The sequence below is a fragment of the Haliotis cracherodii genome, unplaced genomic scaffold (assembly GCF_022045235.1).
Source record: "Haliotis cracherodii isolate W230 unplaced genomic scaffold, xgHalCrac1.p SCAF_1, whole genome shotgun sequence".
Lineage (NCBI taxonomy): Eukaryota > Metazoa > Mollusca > Gastropoda > Lepetellida > Haliotidae > Haliotis > Haliotis cracherodii.
The window spans coordinates 21,144,536-21,171,947 of NW_027266264.1; the positions used below are offsets into that span (position 1 = coordinate 21,144,536).

At 40.5% G+C, this 27,412-nt stretch overlaps 1 protein-coding gene across 1 annotated transcript; it reads right to left on the bottom strand.

Moving 5' to 3' along the window:
* Window positions 1–1,261: 1,261 nt before the first annotated feature.
* LOC139461811 (uncharacterized) lies at window positions 1,262–27,311 on the bottom strand. Its single transcript, XM_071243290.1, has 8 exons — window positions 27,254–27,311; window positions 24,543–24,626; window positions 19,593–19,962; window positions 15,958–16,136; window positions 10,138–10,395; window positions 7,717–7,992; window positions 5,669–5,780; window positions 1,262–1,763 (listed from the first exon to the last, which is right to left on the bottom strand). Exons 1-8 carry the CDS (start codon window positions 27,309–27,311, stop codon window positions 1,262–1,264), a joined length of 1,839 nt encoding a protein of 612 aa, XP_071099391.1.
* Between the last annotated feature and the right edge of the window lie 101 nt (window positions 27,312–27,412).

A 27,412-nucleotide genomic window follows, 5' to 3' on the forward strand; every position in this document is an offset into this window, starting at 1 on the left:
CGCCATTTTTTTAAAAGCAAATGCAAGTTAAATGAGGTGTGGAATCTGATTGTTTAATGGGAGGCGCATAGAAGCGATGTAACTCGTAATAGACATTGGTTTCGCTACGGTCGAGCCCAGATATTCCAGGGTTGAAACCGGACTTTTACAGCCTCGGGAAGATGAACAATCTGTACCCACGTAGGGTACGGATCGTACATAGTATTCTTTTCATAACATTTAGCGCTACACTAAGTTGCATATTTCACCACACAACAGGGCGATGAGCGGTTTACTTTAACTTTGGCTCTGTTTTTGTTTGTGCCTGCAACATGCGGCAGTTTATCCTCTCGATGCCACTACAATGTGAGTAAATTTGGTTCAACGCCGCTTTGAACACTATTTCAGTCATATCACGGCGTGTCAGCTTAATGTGGGAGGAAAGCCCGAAGTGATGCATGTCTCGGACGTTTATCACTTCGGTGAAACCCACGAGCACGGGTATGGTGCTGACAAGCTAGAAGCAATCTCGGGGCTAATCTGGCATTCGAACCCAGGATAATAGATTACTTAGAACACCCAAGAGCACACTGCGACGTCTTGGTCGTGCAATTAAAATATCAAAGGACTTGACAGTGTTACACGCGTGTCCGTTTCTGTTTTCAGCAATACATTACGTAAAGTAAAAACGATTTCCCAGCAAGTGTGAGTGAGTGAGTTGGGTTTAACGCCGCTTTTAACAGTATTCCAGTTAGATCACTACGTGTCAGCTTAATGTCGGAGGAACGCCCGAAGTGATGCAGGTCTCGGACGTTTACGACTTCGGTGAAACCCACTAGCACGGGTATGGTGCTGACAAATCTAGAAACATAATCAGGGCGAACCGGGATTCGAACCCACAACCATAGGTTTATGACGTGCCCAAGGGACGGAACTCTGCACTGCGAATCGCGGCGTCTTAAACGACTGGGCCACCCTTGCCCCCTCCAAGCAAGAAAATGTAATGTGAATTGATTGACAGTATCCTAAACGTCACAGCATTACTAATCAGACCTTTGCAACTTTGGCGACACCCACAAACATGGGTAAGTTGCTGACAAACCTAGAAACATAATCCGGGCGAACGAGATCCACACCTACAAGCATAAGCTTCTGACGTGCCCAAGCAAGTTATGTTTCGAAACAAAACAACACGTGGCACTAAGTAATTTGACATTTATTCAAATGCAAGAGCAGAACTATTTCACACGTATCGTGGTGGGTCACGTGGTGGGTCATGTGATTAGTAGCCAGTAGGATACCGCGGTTGGGGAGGTAGCCGGTAGCGTGGTATGTCGCGAGGTCGCTGGAGCGGTTTTGGACACTCTGCAATGGCATCATATCGCTTCAGCTTATTTTGCTGCGCATTACTCAGGGTATAGTAGCTGTTTTTATCTGGGGCTATGGCAACAGAATATCCATTCATCTCAGCGACGTAGGGGAGGCGAATGGCGTCGCAGCTTGTGATGGCCATGGCAAAGGCGTGGTCTGTGACCGGAAAAAACAAGACGCTGTCGCTATTCTTCACGAGGAGGAAACTGTCGTCTGAAGCGACGTCTAGCCCCTCGGGACCGTCCTGGGAAGATTTATGGGGGAAGGAGCCAATTGGGACAGGCAGTCGGCTTGGAGCGCCCACTTCAACTAGCTGGTACAACGTCACAGCCTCATCGTAGGTATCCTGGTAGTTGGTGATGAAGATACGACCGCTGCTGGTCACAGTGAGAGCATGGCTCTCGCCCACCGTCCTGAAGAGAGAAAGTGTTGGACACAAATCAGTGATAAAACTCATATCAAAGTAAATTCTTGGAAATAAAATATTTCACAGTCTGCTTATTTAATTATTAACACAAACAACTGTAGACATCAATACAAATCAGTGACAGGTACAATAGTCCGTTAGTGTTGGTGTAGGGAAACAGCAAATCATATGTCAGCAGATGTTAAGATGCCGTGTAGGTTTTGACATTGTGCTAAGGAGATGTTTGTTTGTTTGCTGTTCAAAGCCTAACTGAGCAATATTCCAGTTATATGACGGCGGTCTGTAAATAATCGAGTCTGGACCAGACAATACAGTGATTGACATCATGAGCATCGATCTACGCATTTGGGATACGATGGCATGCATCAACCATGTCAGCGAACCTGACCACCCTATCCCGTTAGTCGCCTCTTTCGACAAGCATGGGTTGCTGAAGACCTATTCTACCTCGGATCTTCACGGGTGTACAAAGGAAGCCGACCAACCAATGACAGTGTATGTGAATGTAAGTAAATATGTAATATATCATACAGCATGTTATCTATTGATATATGTCACACAGTGTATGCAGCGGGTGACGTATCACAAAATTTATGCAAGGTATACTACTGTGTGTATAAAGCCTCATTTCAACACTGCCTGTCAGCTTAATGTGGGAGGAAGTCCGAAATGATGCAGACATTACGATAACCACTTTTCGTGAAACCACCTAGCACGGGTATGGTGTTGACAGATCAGGATCAGATCAGGGTGAATCAATTCGAACCCAAGATCCAATGATCCTGGCACACTCAGGGGACGCCACTCTGCACAGTGAATACTGTTGCCCAGTACGTTAACGATCTTGGTGAAACCTACGGGCACGGGTATGGTGCTGACACACCTAGAAACATAATCGGGGTGGATCGGAATTCGATCCCACGATAACAGATTTCTGGCGTGCCCAAGAAACGCAATTTCTGCACAGCGACTTTCGGCAGTTAAATGATTTTGACACCTGATGACCTGGTTGATTAATGTCATCGTATCTGAATTACATAGGTCGATGTGTATGACGTCAGCAAATGGATTGTCTGATCCAGACTCGATTTTTTTCAGACCGCTGTCATTTAGTTTGAAACCATTGAACTATTGAAACTATAGTGCGGCGTTAACAACAAACAAAAACAGACAGGCAAAACGTGTTGCATATTGGAAATAGCCCGACACATTAGAGATACTGTGCACGTGCATTCCGTGTGATACAACTGGATGTGGATGTTACCTACATGTACATGTAAATATACACATTGAGAGGGGATGTAGGGGTATAGGAATGCGCAATCACGTTTCTGAATCATACAAAACATTACAAAGCGAGTTACGTATATACACAATGGAAAAAAGTTAAGCACACCCCTATTTCTGAAACATGACAAATGGCAAAAATCATGGCATAGTGTGACTGACCACAGGAGCTGGGCGATATCAATGTCATCGGATAGAACAAACATTTGACACAAATAAAGAAACTTTTGGTGAGTTATGGTTGAAATTTACTGATAAAAACATCATGGTAACACAGGTACTGTTTTTGACTTTAGACAATACCTAAAACATCTAAAGTTTGGAGCTGCAGGATTAAGTAAACGAGTTTGATGTTTCATGTGAAATTTTCCTTAAAGTCTCTACTTGACATGGCACGTGAAACAGATCATTAGCGGCTATAACCGCCACGTGCCCGGATGACGCATTCCACCCTAGTCCCATGCCTCCAGTCAGACGTTGGATCTGTTGATGGGCTGCTTCCAATTGGCATAAGTCTTGTACAGGAGGATCGCGTGCATGTATGCGCCGCCCCTAGGCAATATCCCAAACATGTTCAAGGGGGGTTCAAATCTGGGCTCATTGCTTGCCAGTGTAGAGCCGTTATTGCATTGGCCCTCGTGGTTATCCACGACTGCATGCGAACGATGAGGCCTGGCATTGTCATCCATGTACTGAGGTCGAGGGAGGTTGTCAAAATGAGGAACGACGACTGGCCTCAAAACGTCCCAGATGTACTGAGCCCCTGTTAAGTTGTCCCTTATGGTGACCAAATCCAACCTGCAATTATGAGAGATACACCCCCAAACCATCACCGAGTCCCCGGCGTATGCAACAGTCGGTTTAATATTCCTGGGGGTGTAGGCCGTGTTCCGGTGCCTCCAAACTCTCTTTCTTCCATTAGCGACGTGGAACAGAAAGCGACTTTCGTCTGACGAATGTATCCGTCTCCAAGCTCTCAGATTACAGTTCTGTCGCGCAATACACCATGCTAAACGAGCAGCTTTATGGTGATCTCTCAACAAGGGACGCTTTATGACTCATCTAGCCCTCAGTCCTGCTGCTTTCAGTCGGTTCCTGGCGGTTCTCGTGCTGAAACGACGATTGGGCAACAAAAGCTGTTTCAGACGAGTACTTGTTAAAAAGGGGTCTCGGCGTATGAGACAAAGAAGGTTCCTGTCTTCGCGATGTGTCGTCACAGGAGGTCTTCCGGATCTGGGACGGTCCTGTACATTACTGGTCTGAACATGTTTCTTGACTAAACGGCTTACGACAGTGTGATGATACCCCAAATTCCGACCAATGGCATTACAAGATCTTCCTGCGTCATGCATGCCGATTATTTGCCATCTTGTGGCGTTTGATAATCGCCTTCGTGCCATGGTCACACAATGACATGGAATAACTGTTTAAAACCGAGCTTAAGAAAGCAATTTTAACGCTTGGATATACTGCTTTTAGACATACTCATGCATGGCACGTGAGCTTTCGTCACGCATGACTGATTACATCATCTCGAGAAAACATAATTCTTCCCGTAATTATATCTTTCATGACTGTTACAAATATTGGGACCAAACAATAATGAAATATATTAGGGTGTGCTTAACTTTTTTCTTTGTGTATAGGTAATCGAGTAAACGCGTTATAACGCTATAACAAAACCGTTTTGTGATATTACATCGGAACCGTCTCCGTTGAGCGAAAAAGACAAAGTAATGGGGAAAAGTATATGAACGGATCACTGATCATCAGCGATGACACCAGGTGTTTGCGTAAAGCATTCGCAACTCACACAATTTGCATGAAAAAGTAACAGTTTGTTGCCCAACGTCACGCCCAGTAGTACTGCTGCCATACAAAGACGGCCTCTAAACAATTGAGTCTGGACCAAATGCTGTATCTGTTACATCGCCAATACATTTTAATAACTTGGTTTATAGATCCACAAACTTTCAAATGAAGAAAGCCTGATAACACTCTTATTTCTCTCAATTCTTTAACTCATTTACCCAACAATTAAAAACTTCAAAGGAGAACAATACACAACTCTCTTATATTTCTTAATATGTCAACTCACTTACCCATTATTTAAAAAAGTTGACTTGAGTTTTGATACAAAAACATATATCTATGTTATGAGATGACTTAAAAGATCCTTGGCCTTATTGTTGTCACAATTTGATTATCATGTTTGATTATCATGCTGCCGGTAGGGTAGGACATACTGAACACCTGGTGTCATCACTGATTTGAAGTCAACCATTCGTTTACTTTTCAACGCTGTTATGTCTTTTACACCCATTGAAATCTTTCTGTTTTCGGATAACCGTGAATGGTTATTCTCAGAAGTTGACATTTTATATTTAATTAATTTAAAACCCAACTGTGTTGAATAAGATCATGACCATGAATTTTCCAAATGTGAAACATACAGACGCAAAGAATAGCTTTGTGGACAAGTCATCACACTGTTTCATTGTGGTGTAGGTGTATGTATTATAAACTATCTTTTGAGTCTTGCAGCCACAAGTAGCTACTCAATCGCTGATGCGGCTAAATCAATAGTCACTCACGACATCTTACATGTCGTAAAGGAATATGTCAGCTGGGTTGATGTCGATGGCCTGGGAGAGGAAGACGTCGTCGGGTTCCGGCAGAGTAATGATGGCTCGAGCTGGGCCACCGTCAGCAGCTCCTGGAGAAGACAGGAATATGTAGCATAATACGGCGGATCACAATGTACGACCATCAGGCTATTCAAGACATACTTTTGACATCACTCTTTTGCTTGAACACACTATTCATGGGCGGATACAGCTTTTTGGAAAGGGGAGGGGGGGGGGGGGTGGGGTGGGGGGGGGGGGGGGGGGGGTGTGTGCGCACAATTAAGATCTATTTATTGTGTTTGGTGGTAATTTATACGGAAATAAAGATTTTTTTCGAAATAAAAAAAGGGGGGGGGGTGCGCACCTCGAATCCGTATCCTATAAGTTGAGAACTATTTATGTTTGTATAATCATTAACAGCTCTATAAATAATACGTTAAATGTTAAGTTACATTAATAATATATGATCAACTCACGAGGGAACATGGCACGCGTGCATCATGATAATAAACACATTACAGGTTCAGTAGGCAAGGGCGACTCGTACAGCATACATTTCCGGTGTATTTTTTCAAAGAAAACCTAAATGTGGGCGTGTATTTTAAGTTTGAGAAAGCAGGTTAATGTTTTAAGTTTGAGAAAGCAGGTTAGTGTATTAAGTTAGTGAACTTGCTCGTAATTTCGGATCGGAAATAAGAATTACCTATGCCCTGTATGGCTCGACGAGTCTTACTCACGATCAGACAGTTACAAGTGTGTTGTCCTGAACCATGTTCAAACATGTGCTTAGTGTTCCCTGCTAGGGTATTGCTGGGGTAATGCTGCAGTACTGCTAATAGTTAGGACTAGGGTATGCTGCTGCAGTAGTTATCATAACATACATGAGTATATGTAGTCTGGCCATATCTTAAACGTACATAGTTACTCATTTTGCCGCATTGGGGATCCGAAACAGAAATGACTTTCATGCTTTATCAAGCGAGTCCAGACCACATACATTTCATTGTAGTCCCTTTCTTAATCATACATACGAGACAGGTGCCGAAATAAAAATAATGACACTTCAAAAACATATCAATGATCTCTAAAAACCGTTGATCGGTTGAAAAAAAGAAAACTGTTTGAAAAATAAAGTCAGTGCACAAAATTACTTCCTTTTCGTATTTGGCGTTCTTTTTTAAACTGAAATAAGTTAAAAAATTGTTTGGGGAACGGCATCTTATTCTATTCTGAAATTCTGGGTCGGCGAATCCGTAAAAAAAACAAATATATAACCACAAGCCCAACATGGAACCCGAAGATCAAAGTGGCAACGGAAATTGTTCCACTACATGTGATGACGAGCCGTCATAAACATGACTGAGTGTATTTCACAGATCACCTGTTTATAGGATCCAGTATTGATGAGATGCTTCGAGGACAAATGTCGTCTGAAATGTACTGAGAAATGTTGGACTTCCTCACAGATAACCGCTATGGGAGATTTGAGGATAAGACATTTGGCAAGAAGTAATCATCCCTACAGGCACCAACTGAGCTTCCTTCCTCGCTGGTCTGTTTCTTCTTCTTAAGCCCAAAGTATCGATGATCTGATATCGATCAATGATGGTCAAATCACCAATTCCCTTCCACTAATTTACCCACTTGAGAGAGACCAGGGCCCACTTGCACAAAGCGATCTTAGCGCTCAGATGATCGTAACTCCCATACTTTAGCATAGGCTTACAATAGTCTTAGCGCTAAGATCGCTTTGTGCAAGTGGGCCCAGACCAGTGAAACCGCCTCATCTGTTTTACATCTAGATCCATATGCATAAAGAGTGAAAAAGAAACTGTCCTGAAGACTGTATGTCAAGAGGGCTGGCTTCAACACCAAGTATCATCCAAATGGAAATGGTCGTGTCGCTTTTAGTTCCCAGTGGTAATGCTGATTTGAAGTACACTGTTTTTCATTAATTGATAACTACAATATGTCTCGCTACGAAAACTAAATGTCATAGTTGAACGTATATTTAATGTGATGTACCTCCGTCCAGAATGTAGATGTAGTTCTGTCCCCCTGACGTCTTCGGCCCCACGGCGATGTCCTGCCAGTCAGTGTTAGTGACGGAGTTCAAAACAAACGTGCTGACGTGGTAACCATTGGAAGCCTGGATGACAATGATTGCCGTTGATGCACTGGCCCCAGTGGTGACAGCATAGATGAAATCGGGGTTGTTTTTGCTGAAGGCGATTCCCGTCACACTACCCGACGCAATATAGTCTATCTGTCCAACAACCTTGCCGTAGTTGAACCGTGCAGCTGAAAGCAGTGACGAAAAAACAGTACGACAGTCTGAGTCCATGATAAAGGTGAGGTGAGGTGAAATGGGATTGAACATCGCGTTCATGATCAATGCACTTATTTACATAGCTACGTGCCTGCACGCGTGTGTTTGACAGCTTGTACTAACAGAGAGAAAAATTAGAGACACATTTATTAAACTTAGGCTAGGGTTAAATGATTTGATGTGCAACAGGGGTCGCTTCTCCTCTATTCCTAAGGATATGCGTTTTTGTCCATTCTGCGAAAACCATATTGAAAACGAATTACACTTTTTGTTTATATGTCCAATTTATGACAACCTAAGATTGAAATATATGCCTGATATAACTAAGAACCACTATTCCATGAACAAAATATTATCTTTTAATGGTATCTCTAGTAAAAAATTAACTAAGATATTACAATACATCTATCAAAGTCTACGAGTGCGTAGTAAACTACTTAGTAAATCCGATATGTCCAGAAATAATAAGTTGTTTTGAAACTTTCGCATCTAGATCAGGAGTATCTACATTTCATTTTTGTCTGTTTGTTTCTACTAGAAATGCATATACATTTAAATTGTCAAATTGTCCTGACATGATGAGTATATTTCTGATATATCCTTCTGTATTGAATGTCGCGCTATGGCTGAAAGCCTTTGCGACGTAAAACTTCATATTTCCATTCCATTCCTTTTGTATTCCTTTTGTATTTTTTACTACTACTGCTGCCACTGTGGTTATAACCAATGTTATTACAATACCTTTATTATATGTCAAGCATCATATTAGTTATCAAATAATCATAAAATGCGCTGTACAGCTGTAAATAATATTGTTTATCTGTATGTGTTTATGGGCCAATGGCCTTTCATACAATAAAGATTGATTGATAGTCCGGACTAATGCTGTTTGTATAGTCCTAACCCTCTCAGATACCATTCCGCAGTTAAACATGGGTACCCGACTCAGGCATAGCATAGTGACCCCAAGCCTACCAGTACTTGTAACTAGTCACGTTTAAGCCCCTCTATGCCGAGCGTCAGGATGGGTAACAACAAGCACCATATTTTAATGCCTTTTGGTAAGATGCGGCCGGGGATCGAACCACCGACCGTCAAATTTGAGCAGTACAAAATGCATCTAACATTGACCTACTTTAAAGCCATTTGATCAAAGGAGGGCATAGGAGGACCAGTGGTCTAAGGCTCCGTAACTGGCTGTTCAGAGGTATATACATGCCATTTCCGAAGATTTGGGGTTCGAATCCATGATTCATCCCTTCTGGTATCTCTGCGTTGTCAGTCTCACGAATTTCATTATGATATTAGTATTGCAATATGATTCACATAGATCAATACTGTTCAAAATGGCTACACAGAACACAGAACTGAAAGGACGTGGAGTGAGTGAGTTTGGTTTTACGACGTTTTGAACGGCATTTCGAACAGGTTGACAGTAACATGACTGCGTGTCAGCTCGATGTGGGAGATCTGTGTGTGTGTGTGTGTGTGTGTGTGTGTGTGTGTGTGTGGTGATGCAGGTCTCAGGCCGTTTACCCCTTTGAAATCCACGATCACGTTAAAGTTTTTCTGTGACATGAAACATTGTAGCAAGATCAAAGCCTCCTTGTCGTTTATCACGAACTCTAAGGGAGGGATATGAACATTTCATTCTTATATATAAGATTCTCATGCGGTCCATAATACGTTTGGATGAACTGACATGAAACTAGTTATAACCAAAATATATGAACATATATAAACATATATCTACTAGTATATCAACTCTCTCTTGTATATATACGAATCCCGGTTCGCCCCGATTATGTTTCTAGGTTTGTCAGCACCATACCCGTGCTCGTGGGTTTCACCGAAGTGGTAAACGTCTGAGACCCGCATCACTTCGGGCTTTCCTCCCACATTAAGCTGACACGCCGCGATATAACTGGAATATTGTTAAAAGCGGCGTAAAACCCAACTCACTCACTCACTCACTCACTCACTCTTGTATATATACAAGAGTAGCGATTCCATTATGCGTGAAATGACATACTATAACAAGAACAAAATCACCGTTAGCTCTTACAGACAAGAACTGCTAACCATATCATATAAGATTACAAATGTTACAGACGTACCCTGCGAGGCATCAGCGCCATTTCTGTCACTGAATCGAAGAACAGGGTTATCTTCCTCGGTGGACGTATGATACCCACATTCATCCGAAGCCCAAGCGATACCGGTTCCACTGGGATCAGGCACGTAGGGGAGGATATTTGGGGCGTTCGCCAACGCCGCCTTTACGTTGTTGTTTTCGACAAGGAAGTGGTAGACGGTGTCGTGGAAGAGGACGAGGAGTTCCTCTCCGCTCGGGGATAGATCGGCACCTTCCGGACCTGCGCGGGGATGCAATAAATGCGGCATTAAATGTTCACACATAAACTTAACAAACTCAGTGAACAATTAAAACATGCTACAATCGTTTTCATGGACCCTTTGGCATCTGGTTTTGTCTCTTTACAGCTGTCCTTTCTGGTTGTATTCACTTCTCAATGTTGATAATGAGATGATGGAACGTTTCACTTTTACTTAGAAAGGTATTTTAATGGGATGATGATAGACGTCTTCGGTGACTGTCGTGTGTTGTTTATGTGAGATGAGTATGTTTATGGATGGAAGGATGGCTGCTGTGTGTTGTTTATGTGAGATGAGTATGTTGCTGGATGGAAGGATGGCTGCTGTGTGTTGTTTATGTGAGATGAGTATGTTGCTGGATGGAAGGATGAGTGTCGTGTGTTGTTTATGTGAGATGTGTATGTTTATGGATGGAAGGATGACTGTTGTGTGTTGTTTATGTGAGATGAGTATGTTGCTGGATGGAAGGATGACTGTTGTGTGTTGTTGATGTGAGATGTGTATGTTGCTGGATGGAAGGATGACTGTCGTGTGTTGTTTATGTGAGATGAGTATGTTGCTGGATGGAAGGATGACTGTTGTTTGTTGTTTATGTGAGATGAGCATGTTGCTGGATGGAAGGATGACTGTTGTGTGTTGTTTATGTGAGATGAGTATGTTGCTGGATGGAAGGATGACTGTTGTGTGTTGTTTATGTGAGATGAGTATGTTGCTGGATGGAAGGATGAGTGTCGTGTGTTGTTCATGCGAGATGAGTATGTTGCTGGATGGAAGGATGACTGTTGTGTGTTGTTTATGTGAGATGAGTATGCTGCTGGATGGAAGGATGACTGTTGTGTGTTGTTTATGTGAGATAAGCATGTTGCTGGATGGAAGGATGACTGTTGTGTGTTGTTTATGTGAGATGAGTATGCTGCTGGATGGAAGGATGACTGTTGTGTGGTGTTTATGTGAGATGAGCATGTTGCTGGATGGAAGGATGACTGTTGTGTGTTGTTTATGTGAGATGAGTATGTTGCTGGATGGAAGGATGACTGTTGTGTGTTGTTTATGTGAGATGAGTATGTTGCTGGATGGAAGGATGAGTGTCGTGTGTTGTTTATGTGAGATGAGTATGTTGCTGGATGGAAGGATGACTGTTGTGTGTTGTTTATGTGAGATGTGTATGTTGCTGGATGGAAGGATGAGTGTCGTGTGTTGTTTATGTGAGATGAGTATGTTGCTGGATGGAAGGATGAGTGTCGTGTGTTGTTTATGTGAGATGAGTATGTTGCTGGATGGAAGGATGACTGTTGTGTGTTGTTTATGTGAGATGAGTATGTTGCTGGATGGAATGATGGCTGCTGTGTGTTGTTTATGTGAGATGTGTATGTTTATGGATGGAAGGATGACTGTTGTGTGTTGTTTATGTGAGATGAGTATGTTGCTGGATGGAAGGATGACTGTTGTTTGTTGTTTATGTGAGATGAACATGTTGCTGGATGGAAGGATGACTGTTGTGTGTTGTTTATGTGAGATGAGCATGCTGCTGGATGGAAGGATGACTGTTGTGTGTTGTTTATGTGAGATGTGAATGTTGCTGGATGGAAGGATGACTGTTGTGTGTTGTTTATGTGAGATGAGTATGTTGCTGGATGGAAGGATGACTGTTGTGTGTTGTTTATGTGAGATGAGTATGTTGCTGGATGGAAGGATGAGTGTCGTGTGTTGTTCATGCGAGATGAGTATGTTGCTGGATGGAAGGATGACTGTTGTGTGTTGTTTATGTGAGATGAGTATGCTGCTGGATGGAAGGATGACTGTTGTGTGTTGTTTATGTGAGATAAGCATGTTGCTGGATGGAAGGATGACTGTTGTGTGTTGTTTATGTGAGATGAGTATGCTGCTGGATGGAAGGATGACTGTTGTGTGGTGTTTATGTGAGATGAGCATGTTGCTGGATGGAAGGATGACTGTTGTGTGTTGTTTATGTGAGATGAGTATGTTGCTGGATGGAAGGATGACTGTTGTGTGTTGTTTATGTGAGATGAGTATGTTGCTGGATGGAAGGATGAGTGTCGTGTGTTGTTTATGTGAGATGAGTATGTTGCTGGATGGAAGGATGACTGTTGTGTGTTGTTTATGTGAGATGTGTATGTTGCTGGATGGAAGGATGACTGTTGTGTGTTGTTTATGTGAGATGAGTATGTTGCTGGATGGAAGGATGACTGTTGTGTGTTGTTTATGTGAGATGAGTATGTTGCTGGATGGAAGGATGAGTGTCGTGTGTTGTTTATGTGAGATGAGTATGTTGCTGGATGGAAGGATGACTGTTGTGTGTTGTTTATGTGAGATGTGTATGTTGCTGGATGGAAAGATGAGTGTCGTGTGTTGTTTATGTGAGATGAGTATGTTGCTGGATGGAAGGATGAGTGTCGTGTGTTGTTTATGTGAGATGAGTATGTTGCTGGATGGAAGGATGACTGTTGTGTGTTGTTTATGTGAGATGAGTATGTTGCTGGATGGAATGATGGCTGCTGTGTGTTGTTTATGTGAGATGTGTATGTTTATGGATGGAAGGATGACTGTTGTGTGTTGTTTATGTGAGATGAGTATGTTGCTGGATGGAAGGATGACTGTTGTTTGTTGTTTATGTGAGATGAACATGTTGCTGGATGGAAGGATGACTGTTGTGTGTTGTTTATGTGAGATGAGCATGCTGCTGGATGGAAGGATGACTGTTGTGTGTTGTTTATGTGAGATGTGAATGTTGCTGGATGGAAGGATGAGTGTCGTGTGTTGTTTATGTGAGATGAGTATGTTGCTGGATGGAAGGATGACTGTTGTGTGTTGTTTATGTGAGATGAGTATGTTGCTGGATGGAAGGATGACTGTTGTGTGTTGTTTATGTGAGATGAGTATGTTGCTGGATGGAAGGATGACTGTTGTGTGTTGTTTATGTGAGTTGTGTATGTTGCTGGATGGAAGGATGACTGTCGTGTGTTGTTTATGTGAGATGAGTATGTTGCTGGATGGAAGGATGAGTGTCGTGTGTTGTTTATGTGAGATGAATATGTTGCTGGATGGAAGGATGACTGTTGTTTGTTGTTTATGTGAGATGAGCATGCTGCTGGATGGAAGGATGACTGTCGTGTGTTGTTTATGTGAGATGAGTATGTTGCTGGATGGAAGGATGACTGTTGTGTGTTGTTTATGTGAGATGAGTATGTTGCTGGATGGAAGGATGAGTGTCGTGTGTTGTTTATGTGAGATGAGTATGTTGCTGGATGGAAGGATGACTGTTGTGTGTTGTTTATGTGAGATGAGTATGCTGCTGGATGGAAGGATGACTGTTGTGTGTTGTTTATGTGAGATGTGTATGTTGCTGGATGGAAGGATGACTGTTGTGTGTTGTTTATGTGAGATGAGTATGTTGCTGGATGGAAGGATGACTGTCGTGTGTTGTTTATGTGAGATGAGCATGCTGCTGGATGGAAGGATGACTGTTGTGTGTTGTTTATGTGAGATGAGTATGTTGCTGGATGGAAGGATGAGTGTCGTGTGTTGTTTATGTGAGATGAGTATGTTGCTGGATGGAAGTATGACTGTTGTTTGTTGTTTATGTGAGATGTGTATGTTCCTGGATGGAAGGATGAGTGCCGTGTGTTGTTTATGTGAGATGAGCATGCTGCTGGATGGAAGGATGACTGTCGTGTGTTGTTTATGTGAGATGAGTATGTTGCTGGATGGAAGGATGACTGTTGTGTGTTGTTTATGTGAGATGAGCATGTTGCTGGATGGAAGGATGAGTGTCGTGTGTTGTTTATGTGAGATGAATATGTTGCTGGATGGAAGTATGACTGTTGTTTGTTGTTTATGTGAGATGAGTATGTTGCTGGATGGAAGGATGAGTGTCGTGTGTTGTTTATGTGAGATGTGTATGTTGCTGGATGGAAGGATGAGTGTCGTGTGTTGTTTATGTGAGATGTGTATATTGCTGGATGGAAGGATGACTGTTGTTTGTTGTTTATGTGAGATGAGCATGCTGCTGGATGGAAGGATGAGTGTCGTGTGTTGTTTATGTGAGATGAATATGTTGCTGGATGGAAGGATGGCTGCTGTGTGTTGTTTATGTGAGATAAGCATGCTGCTGGATGGAAGGTGGCTGTCGTGTGTTGTTTATGTGAGATGAGTATGTTTATGGATGGAAGGATGGCTGATGTGTGTTGTTTATGTGAGATGAGTATGTTGCTGGATGGAAGGATGAGTGTCGTGTGTTGTTCATGCGAGATGAATATGTTGCTGGATGGAAGGATGACTGTTGTGTGTTGTTTATGTGAGATGAGTATGTTGCTGGATGGAAGGATGACTGTTGTGTGTTGTTTATGTGAGATGAGTATGTTGCTGGAAGGAAGGATGACTGTTGTGTGTTGTTTATGTGAGATGAGTATGTTGCTGGATGGAAGGATGAGTGTCGTGTGTTGTTTATGTGAGATGAATATGTTGCTGGATGGAAGGATGACTGTTGTGTGTTGTTTATGTGAGATGAGTATGTTGCTGGATGGAAGGATGACTGTTGTGTGTTGTTTATGTGAGATGAGCATGTTGCTGGATGGAAGGATGACCGTTGTGTGTTGTTTATGTGAGGTGAGCATGTTGTTTGATGGAAGAATGACTGTTGTGTGTTGTTTATACGAGGGTGGGCATTTGTTACCTGTCTTAGTTAAGAAGGGTAATTGTTGTATGTTGTTGATATGAGGGTGGGCATTGGTTACCTGTGTTAGTCGAGAAGGGTAATTGTTGTATGTTGTTTATATGAGGGTGGGCATTGGTTACATGTGTTGGTCGAAGGAAGAGTAATTGTTGTATGTTGTTTACATGAGGGTGGGCATTGTTTACATGAGGGTGGGCATTGGTTACCTGTGTTTGTCGAAGGGAGGGTAATTGTTGTATGATGTTTATATGAGGGTGGGCATTGGTTACCTGTGTTGGTCGAAGGGAGAGTAATTGTTGCATGTTGTTTACATGAGTGTGGGCATTGTTTACATGAGGGTGGCCATTGGTTACCTGTGTTTGTCGAAGGGAGGGTAATTGTTGTATGTTGTTTATATAAGGGTGGGCATTGGTTACCCGTGTTGGTCGAAGGGAGGGTAATTGTTGTATGTTGGTTATATGTGGGTGGGCATTGGTTACCGGCGTAGCTGGAATGGAGGGTTATTGTTGTATGTTGTTTATATGAGGGTTGGCATTGGTTACCTGTGCTGGTCGAAGGGAGGGTAATTGTTGTATGTTGTTTATATGAGGGTGGGCATTGGTTACCTGTGTTAGTCGAAGGAAGGGTAATTGTTGTATGTATGAGGGTGGGCATTGGTTACCGGCGTAGCTTGAATAGAGGGTTATTGTTGTGTGTTGTTTATATGAGGGTGGGCATTAGTTACCTGCGTAGCTGGAATTGAGGGTTATTTTTGTGTGTTTTTGATATGAGGGTGGGCATTGGTTACCCGTGTTGGTCGAAGGAAGGGTAATTGTTGTGTGTTGTTTATATGAGGGTGGGCATTGGTTACCTGTGTTGGTGGAAGGAAGGGTAATTGTTGTCTGTATCTGTGTGCTCCAGATACCACCATTATTGACGACTTTGTATAATTCGACGTCGACCCCTTGGGGCTCGATGCTGAAGAGGTACATGTTGGCGTCAGGATCAACTAACAACGTCTCCGTGCAGAAGCCGCCCGCATTCCAACCACTGTACACAAGAAAATGTCAATTTGGATTCAAGAAAACATTCTGTTGAAGGGCAATTTTTATATGACAATTTAGAACATTTTCCTAGCCCTTGAGAAGGATGAGCCCGCTTTTGAAGCACAATATGTGATCTATATTCAGGGTGTGACATATTGAATATATTTCCCTTTTAAAGACCTTATACTTGAATTATCACATTACGAAAGTCCAGGGATTGTCATCACGATCTACGTAATTGCGATACGATGACGTGCATCAACCAAGTCAGCCAGCTAGATCATCCATCCACTTTCTCGCCTCTTACGATAATAATATATAAAAGAACCGATAATTGGACACAACATAACCTCGGGCTACCTTCTCTGAATGGCCTCGTGTTTTGTTGTATACGAAGACATAAAAATAACGACTGCAAAGTATTAAATCACATTCATTTCGCCTATAACTACGATTTCGGTCAAATTCGTTTCTAATAGTTTTTTCCACTTTTAACTGGGCAACTTAGACCCTTTTCGGTTAAGAATCGTTCAAATGGTGACACAAGCAACACAATTTGCATGAACAGTCTTTAGGGGTTACTTGTTCAGGGAAAATGCGTTGGTCTCGCGAGAATCCAAAATTACTAGTACTGCCATTATTTCAAAATGGCCGCCAATGATAGAATGAATTGATATTCACCTCTTAGAAAGTGACACAATCATCTGATTGTAAAGATATATACATACATATATATATATATATATTTATTTATATAAAGTATATAAACCTACACTTAGATCTATCTATCTATCTATCTATCTATCTATCTATCTATCTATCTATATCTCTCTCTCTATATATATATCTATCTCTCTCTCTCTCTCTCTCTCTCTCTCTCTCTATATATATATATATATATATATATATATATATATATATATTTATATACTTATTTTGCAAGGTCAATACAGTTAAACAGATTTGTCCCTTGATTCTTTGTTGTTTAAATGAAACAATACGCAATTACTGATCTAAAATTAACAAACGAAGTCCGTAACTGTCAATATAAAGCAGTTAGATAATATTTGATTAGAAAGCGGCACCTGAACTGACAGGATGTACCAGCGGGTCGTGCCAAAGATGACAGAGCTTCAGTCATCCGGATAATGTACACAACGCACGATGACACTGGATAACGATCGGAAAAGGTGTAGAGAAGTTGAACCTGGTTGTTTCCCATACTTTAAAGTGTATCAGGTGAAAAGTGGCAAAATAAGAAATCCTCGGGCCTCTCCTCTCAAACCTGGCATCTAAATTGCAAACTGGTTGGAACAAATGTTGCCTTTTTCAGCAACACAGTTTTCATCGCCACATGAACAATACCGAACAGGGTGGTTTCAGCAAGATTGCCGCAAATGTATTATTATTTCATGCACAGATATTATATTTCTCAGATGCAGTGTACGTTACAAAGTATATTGTTACATATATTGCAAATATATTCTGGAAGGATGTCTTAATAGATTGGTCTTCATACTTATACAAGTGTTATACAAAAGTAAATATATGTGTCAACCCGGATGTGCCAGTCCACATGGAAGTTGACGGAAGACAAAGTAGACAATGCAGGTATAAGGACAGCGGTATAAGGATCTATACCGAAACGTCGCCTTTATAGTAATTAAATAAGTTATCCATACAGTGTGTCTACTTTGTTTACTTTGTTTCCTAAAGTTAGGGTAGCTTATAAACCAATACTGTATATCGAGTGGTTTAAGAAGGGTGTAGTGTTCAACAATGACACTGTGAACAAAGATGGAGAAGTAGGTATCAGTAATCCTACGGCATTTGAAGAGAGATATACAATAAAAGACCCAGATGATTTCAATACATTCAAGGCATTAAAAAAGCAATTTTGTGTGTATGCATCTTTATCATAGCTGTACTATTGCGGTAAATGTTGTAAACCTGAAAAAATGCAGGGACATCAAACCATATGGTATACTGTATTATCTGTAACCTTATGTAACATGCGTGAACAGGCTTGAAAAGAACATTTTTATAAACCTGATGTATTGTTAGTGATAATTAGCCTTATCTTTACTGTATCATCTTTATGAAATATTACGACATTGGATACACTGCTTAGAAACAATCAGAGTGTGCCAAATTGATAATAAATGTAAATATGTTGAGCATGAACTCCATACAGAACCTGATGATGTGCATTGCTTATGAAACTTACCGAGAAAAAATATAGTAAGAGAGAAAGAAGAATGAAATTTAACATATGCTTCGGGTATATATGACAATGTTCAATAATAGTCAAATCGACAATTCCTTTCCACCGATTTACCCATCTGAACTTGAAATAAAAGAGACCAGTGAAACTGCCTCACCTGTTTCATATTTATATCTGTGCATTAAGATTGAGAATGACTAAAAACTGTCAACAAGAATGTATGACAATGGAAATGACTTCAAAAGTCAACTTTCCTTTATGTCAAGCAATTAATACACACTTTGGTGTCTACTGATAGTTATTCGGAGACAAATGCTTATGAGTGAGTGAGTGAATGAGTGAGTATGGTTTTACGCCGCTTTTAGCACTATTCCAGCGATATCACGGCGGGGGACACCAGAAATGGGCTTCACACATTATACCCATGTGGGGAATCGAACCCGGGTCTTCGGCGTGACGAGCGAACGCTTTAACCACTAGACTAAACTACCGCCCGCTTATGTTATAGTCGGTATGCTTCAATGGACTCATGGACCCAATGGTATGCTTCTCATGATCTTATGATTATGGAAAGGGTTGTGATGCTTTTAGTTACATGAAATGATTGTATACAATTCAAACGTGATTCCGGCATTATAATTTGTGTTTTCTTCCTATGACATCTTTTTTTTATGATGTATATGATACTATACACACAGATGACAAATACAATTCCTGTAATAAAGATTGACTTTTTGAGCTGTTGTGACCTTAAACGTTTACAAAAGCCAACAAACACGTTTGCCTTTGTATGCCAGATGAGGTATTTTTAAACGAATATCCTATTAGGTTGAAGTCAGTTTGCATGTGACGTGAGTAAGTACTGACAGTGACCCTTAATGTCAACCACTCATCAGCAAGAATAAACACTTTGAAACATAGAGGTTGCTTCCAGTATAGTAAGCATGTCTCAGACACAAATTGGTTATTCAACTGTCATGACAACATGTTTGAAGCTTTAAAAATTAAACCTCACTTCATTGTACAGAAGGATCTTATGATAATGAACTTAATGTGAAAAACGATATGTCATAGGGATTCTGAGGAGAAGGTATTTGGGCGACGGTTGTACTTGTAACTAAAACGAGCAGCTGTTTGAGAGGATGGACCATCATATTTGTAAGGGTAGTATTTCAAACAAAAAAAGTGATTACGACTGAAAACATAATATTCGAAAAGAAACTGTTTTTATCTTACCCGAAAGTAATCATCATGTCATAATTGACCGCCTGTGTCCCAGTGATAACATCCGGCTCCTCCACTATGTAGATGATGTTGGCTGGACTGACTGTACCAGCATCCAAAATGTACAGACATGTCTTCGAGGTGTCAAAGACGCAGTTGCCGACTGCAGCGTCCTCCCAATTGACGTTGGCGGCATTGGAAATGGTTATGTCCCCAACAACTACCCCCTTAATGTTCAATACTCTCACGACATTCTCTCCGCCCACGTCGGTGATAGCATATATGTAACCAGAATGCCTTCTGCTGACGCCTAGACCGGAAACTCTACCCCCAGAGGAGACGTCACCCGCTTTAGTGGGTAACCCAAATTTGGTAACACCGTCTGAAAAGAGAAGCCAATGTTTATGTGACTGTTGTGTGACTGTTATGTGACTGTTATGTCCTAATGCCCATACAACAGACATAATACATGCTGAGTTTGATTACTTCTTTATGTAACTTTGGTTGATTTACTCAATTACAAATTGTGGAATTAGTCTTTAACCGCAGAGGTAGATGTGTGAGTATAGAAAATGCTTTGTAAGTAGCACTGAGAATGTTCGAAGGACGGGCCTTATTTGAACACTTACTATAAGTACATATTGTGAACTGTTAGCAATGAATTTAACATAAATATTGGCAGAAATGTCCTTGGACTGTGGGTCGTTAAATCATTTGAAGTATATAATAATTTGTGAATGTCGGTCTCTATAAATTGATAGCTTGCCTTTCGTTTGGACTGTTTCATGTGACAGAGAAAACACTATGTAATCCTCAAGGCTTTGACATTTCGATTTGCAACGAATAGCGATTATGCCGGGGGCGCAGCACTTTGTGTTTGTCACTACTATTAAAACTACACATACCACACAATCCAAGTTCTTTCCACATTGCTGGATTAAAAATATACTACTCAACTGGTGATAAGGACACTTGTTTATTGTTGATTGAAATGAAGCTTAAAATGTGTAAGTGCCACGCCTAAATCACATCCTAAACATCCAGGCAAATGTATCCCCATCGGAACGCTGAGACCCTTATCAAATGTTGAACAGTTATTTGAGTATAAAGGCCAACTACAGTGAAAATATGTGTTTTGCAAACAAAGTGGTGGTGAAATAAAAAGAATAAAGAAGTCCAGTTAAAGAATAATGATATAAGGAAGAACGTAAAGATTGGGTATCTTTACTGTATTTGGCACATAATAACAACCAAGGTTTCAATGTTAGAAGTTTGTAGTGAAGATCTGAGAGTATGGAAAGTTCTTACGCTACAACTGTGGCTTAATCATCAACTCAAATGCCCAGATTATATAATCAAACACTGTATCAGAAAATAATTTATCACGTTAAAGATATATGCAACTCACAAGAACCATTTACCGAAGTTACAAATGTGTATGATATAAAGGATGCTATACAAGATTATAATAGAATATTTTTTCATTTGAAGTTTACACGAAATACGGCTTTTCCATTGGACGAGAGATAAGTCACATGGCGGCGAAATTTGACGTTCATACGTTTTTCACGAGACCGTGTTCTTGAAATGACGTAAAGACTGACTGACTACTTCCTCATTCCTGGGGGAACCCCTGTGAATTCTCAAGCACAAATACATACAGAAGCGTTCTATCTGATCATTAAGACCCTTTTATCTTGAACTCAGCGTTTTAGTATGCATTGAGAAACGTCAGAGGGTTTGACTGCATGATCGTTCACGAATATCCTCGCTACGACCCATCCCAGTAAACAAAACGATGAAACAATACAATACAAGGCTTGAACGCCAAATGGGGAAATGTTACTGACATATTAAACCCCTTTGCATAACCCCTTATACCTGTATGTTCATATTAAAGAAATCCAAATCGGGTTCCTCATGTTACTATGCCATAGTTATTACATTGACTGATGTTAAAGTTTGATGCTGTACATATATAATGTGAACATATTTCCTGTATGATTATAATTGTACCAACTGAATTGAATAAAATATTGGAACAACATAAAAGTTCAAAGAGAATTGTCATTTTTCAAATTATTGTTGGAAAGAGGAGTGTCTTAACATTTCATAAAATGGGCGTATTAACGAGTAGAATTTATATGATAACTTGTGCAGATAGATCTATCATTACTCGTCATAGAATAAAGATTCCCGATGGCAAGCTGCCGTTTTGTAAAATCTGATCAAGTCGGCTTGCCGGCCTGTGCGCCCAAAACGTTGGCACGAAGAACAAGACTTTCTGTCTGACTTGTTTTACATGGACATATCCCACAGTGTATGCTTACTTATTATGTGACATATAAAACAACCAATCGCTCAGCGATTTATGAGAGACATTAACTGTTAAATACAAAATGTGCTAAAAAGTACACATATACAGATATAAAAGTCAGCCAACTTTTAACAGTATCAAAGGCCTTTGCGTTTGTTCAAGATGTCATGGCAGGTTCTAGCAGTGTGAAAGACAAGATCAGGGTGGGCTAAAATACTATTAAATAGTACTCAATTTGTTAAAATGTAAAAGTCTGGCCGCATTTCCCTGCTAGCATTGATGAGATTCCTGCGCTGATCTGTATAAAGAGGACATGTTAAGAGTACGCGATTCTTATCTTCAATGTTATAATCTATTCTCTAAAGGAATGTTTTATATCGTCCGGAGGGGCGTCACTCCACATCTTAACTTGGCCATAGCGCTTCTATGTGCTTTTGATAGGAGACAGAGGACATAACTTTCTGTTGTATAGCTTTTCTTGAAAGACTTGTATGTCCGAAATTTGCTTCTGCCTTACCCGCTCGATCCAGTTTCCGCCTGGACGTTAGTTTCCCATATGGTTATATACTTATTAAAAGCAGCGTCTTGTAAGTCTTAACTAAAAGTTCTTTTCTCCACAGGAATAGCTGAACTTGTGAGATCCGGGTTAATATTCTGTAGATAAGCTCTGATTCTAAAGTTCCAGTTCTTTCTTGTTGATTTATCAGCCCACATGAATATTCGTTTGTTTATTCTCAAAGAATTCTCTTATTCAGAGGTGTTCTTCATTCTTGCCCAATGTCCAGCAACGCTTGACCACTGACGGACCTCAGGTAGAATGATTCTCCATTCATCGCCAGATTCGGGGTATACTTTCATAGTCCAAGATGAAAACGTATTGCTCTGCGGTGAACAGCATTGGCGGAAGAGTGTATTGTCGTTCATAATATTGGTGAGCCATAGCTAATGACTGGCAAGACCATAGTGTCATATAGTTTAGTGTATGCATTAAAAGGCAGTCCACCAAATCCTTTACACTTAGCGATTAGCAATATCAGTGCTCTGCTCGCTGATTTCGCCATCAGTATTCCTCCCAGATAATTTCAAGAATCAATGAAATCCAGTACATTATCACCACATGAAAATACTGCATTGGTTCTTGAGACTGACGGTTCCCTGAAGTGGACCAATTTGGATTTATCCTGGTTAATAATCATCCTGTAGTGCTTACACCATTGGTCAAGACAGCCGGGTAAGTTGTTCAGGTCCTCCGCTGTTTCTCCCAATAAAACGATGTCGTCTGCATAGGCTAAGATGCTTATAGTTCATTATTAATATTGATATCGACTTCCATAGCATTGATAGTTTTCACACGATCGTTAATATACAAGTTGAAAAGCAGAGGTGATAATATGAAGCCTTGCTTGAGTCCTCTGCTGACACTGAACCATGATATCTGTAAGTGATTTACTCGAACTGCACACTGGACATGCTGATATTTATTTATTTATATTAATTTATAGCTAAAAGCATCCTTCCTTTAATGCTACATTCTTGTAGTCTCTCCCACAACTAGGTTCTATCTATACCATCGTAGGATTTTCTGAAGTTTATGAAGGCAGCAAAAGTAGACTTTCTCAATAATTTCCTCGTCTCGATTAAGCTGGTAACAGATCCAATGTGGTCCATAGCAGAACGCCTGTGGCAGAGGCCATTCTGCTCATCATAAAGATTGTCATGTCTTTCCAACCATGTATAAAAACGTTCATTCAAAACGCTACACTACAACATGTAAACTGCATGCACCAGAGTTATTTCCTTATTTCAAGGATAAGGGTCTTAAATATCTTAAAAACCCGAGGGGGAGTGTTTTATCTAACTAATAAATCTAAAAAAACTTAAACAACATTTATCAACATTTTTATGTTTCAAAAAAAACTCTTCATGAACCTTAGGAAACGGACGTAAAATATATGTTGCTGAAGGTTCATGAAAAAGACATTCTAAAAAGCATTGCGATTTATCAGCATCTCTGTAGCCTGGTGGTACACTCGCTGGGCTTCAGACACAAAGGTTCGATCCTCGTGAATATAACGTAAACATTTTACATTTGATTTTACATTTCATTACATGTTACAAGTTGTATTAATAGGTGATGTGAGGTGAAATGGGGTTAACGTCGCGACCAAGATTATTGCACTTATATAGCGACGTGCATATACGTGTGTGTGTTTGTGTGGCTGCTTGTACTAGTCCGGACTGATGCCGATTTATAGTGCTAGCTCAATGAGATACCATGCCGCAGTTTAACACGAATATCCCACTCAGACAAAATATACTGACTCCGAGCCGACCAGTCCTTGTTTTAGCCCCTTAATGCCGAGCAGGGTAAAAACAAGTACCATCCATTAACGTCTTTTGGTATGACGCGGTCGGGGAACGAACCCCGTAGCTTCCGCTCTCCGGGCGGACGCTCTACCACTAGACCACGGAGGTATTATGATACACTACATAGCAAATAAGCCTGGAGTATTCTATAAAATCCCGGGGACATCACAACATCCCTGTGTATGAGATTTATACCGACTGGAGAACAATAGGATGACGTCACTGGAGTTTTATGATAGCAGACATCAAGTTGGCTTAAACTGTTTACAAGATCTCACCGGTAGCAGAGCAGGGCGTCATCTTTCTGTTCTTATCATCATCTTTCTCCGGGTGTTTTCTGTAGTAATACTGGGAACCTGAAACTGATATTAAATTTGGTTCATAACAAAACATGCAACGTGCCCATAGTATGAAGAAAACCGCCTCTTAATTTTCCCCGCTCCCACCGCCATTGCCAATTACAGACAAGGGTGTTCACGTCTAAAGTTTTGCATGACTATCGTAACAGGAGATGCTGGCCCTGAACTACGTCGAAATCGCCTAATGATCATCAATTTGATCCTTAGCATGATATTGGAACATGTCCACTAGTTTGTAATAGTCCCTTATTTGTAATTTTTCAATGCACCAAATCGCTAATACACCGCTGAGCGGCAAAATAAAGTATTTTTATGTATTTGAAAATAGAAAAAAGATGTTAAATTTGATTATGTCCATTTAACTTTTAGTCATTCCTGCAACAGTTTGTAAAAAGTAATATCTGTGGATGGGTAGTGTTGTATAAAAATATATTAGTTCAAAGAAGACTGGGTTAAGACATGAACTTGCAAACTACATGACCCCTGCCATGTTTGAAATTTCGTACAATTGTTGCACAAAAATACATTTATATTGATGTGTAAAATACCCATCAGCAGTTGTGTATTATGCAAAATTGTTATTTTTTAAGATTTAAGCCAAAGAATAATTTATTTATTTTAAATGTAGAAGTATTCTTTGAGTGTTGACTATGCATCAGTACAATTGAGTTTGGGATATAGCTAGCTTTAGCTATTTTCAATTGAAAATCAACCAAATGATAAAATCAACTGAAAGGTATAGTTTATTTTTGCTCTGCAGCTTAGAACTAAATTTATGTCCACTTTTCCCACTTTATATATACAATTCACCTAGAAACAGTAAAAGCTTCAATCTTTCTTCATGACCATGTGTACCCTTTGGAAATATCTTCATATTGATAGTAAACCCACTTTTAAAATTGTCTGTGCTACAACTTGTACTTGTACAAGAACATTGCCACCAGATGGTCAGAAGTTCGGAGTCATATCATATGATGAAAAGCAGTAGAGGAGGCACTAGAAATTGAAGTCGAATACGTACTGCAATACAACAGTCAAACCAAAACGTACTTAGATCATCGATAACAGTGTCTGTATTTAGATATGAGTATCCACAATGTAATTGTGTTTCGTCAGAACATTGACACAGGATACAATTTCAGGGAACGCTATTTTGCATTGAAATATTGTGTAAGCGGTGCTTAATTTTTTCCAGGAGCGAAAATATAAATAATTAAAAAATAGAGAATATATAGAACAGTGAGTGAATGAGTGAGTTGGGTTTAACCCCGCTTTTAACAGTATTCCAGTTATATCACGGCGTGTCAGCTTAATGTGGGAGGAAAGCCCGAAGTGATGCAGGTCTCAGAAGTTTACCACTTCGGTGAAACCCACGAGCACGGGTATGGTGCTGACAAACCTAGAAACATTCGGGGCGAATCTGGATTCGAACCCACAATCATAGGTGTCTGGCGTACCCAAGGTACGCAACTCTGCACAGCGAATCGCGGCGCCTTAGACGACTGGGCCACCCGTGCCCCCATATATAGAACAGAGGAGTCGTCCTATTTCGTGTATAGAGAGCCAGGGCACTTATCAACTTCATTGATCGTTCATGCAATATTTGTATTGTATGATCATATTTAGCATATTTCATTTATACGCAATGAAGTAACACTTTGAACATTGGTCTGATATGTTCTATGACTTTATTCAACATTTACATGACAAAATATTTTTTTTAAAAACAAATTTACAACCGAACAGATTAATACATTTAAAATTATTTCATCAATGTACATGATCTTATTTGAGCTTATGGTAAGACATAACCAGCGAAGATCCGGGTGAAAATAGGTCTTCAGCAACCTATGCATGCTGTAAGGGGCGACTAACGGGATCGGGTGGTCAGGTTCGCTGACTTGGTTGATGAATGTCATCGTATCTCAATTGGGAGGATCGATGCGCATGTATTATTTACTGGATTGTTTGGTCCAAACTCGATTATTTATAAACCGCCGTCATAGAGCTAGAATATTGCTGAGTGCAACGTTAAACAACAAACAAAGACAGAAGAGTAAGATATACAAACCTTTTTCCAAGTGGAACACCATATTAATGTGTAAACATGGTTACCCCAAACGAATAAATTGTCTGTTCAGCGGAACATATATGCTATTAATTTGTTGGCTATGTTAAATCAAGCAGCTAGCCCTCTCGTTATATGATGTGAATACTTAAAGTCATATATTTTCTAAATTACTGAGAAAATGAAGTAAATAAGATTCTAGACAGCTATATTTCGGCGCCATAGACCGGACAAACCAATGCTTGGCAGCATGCGCCACGACCCACATCATCGGTCACTCGTAATTGCCACCCAATCATGGGGGAGCTTGTTTAAAGCTCTGTTCTGAATTAACGGGGCCATCTTGAGAAAAGACCATAGACCATCAGTTGACCATAGTTTAACGCGCGGTTCATTGATGTATAATAGCAATAGATGTACACCGGACATTGTAGACCAAAACACAACACCAAATTCAAAATACACTCTGATTGCTTGGGGTGTAGACACATTGTAAAATAGCCAGCTGGAGAAAAAGTAGAAGAAAACCATCTTTAAAAATTAAACTTAATAATTTACTTACTATAAGCTACTGTCACGAGTAAAAGAGAGGCAGTCACAATCAACCTTCCGAGCGCCATCTTCTTTCCTTGTCTGGCACAACATCTGACAATATCTACATTCGAATCATCAGAACCAGCTCAGGTGGAATAATTCGTCTTTAGTTCTTACACCTGGGGCA

What these genes read in the sequence shown, in the direction of transcription:
- LOC139461811 (XM_071243290.1), bottom strand. Translation starts at nt 27,311, where the DNA reads ATGGCGCTCGGAAGGTTGATTGTGACTGCCTCTCTTTTACTCGTGACA. An exon ending in GACATGATGATTACTTTCGG is followed by an intron (nt 16,137 to 19,592) that starts GTAAGATAAAAA and finishes TCTTGTGTACAG; the next exon opens with TGGTTGGAATGCGGGCGGCT. An exon ending in CATCTACATTCTGGACGGAG is followed by an intron (nt 5,781 to 7,716) that starts GTACATCACATT and finishes TGTCTTCTCCAG; the next exon opens with GAGCTGCTGACGGTGGCCCA.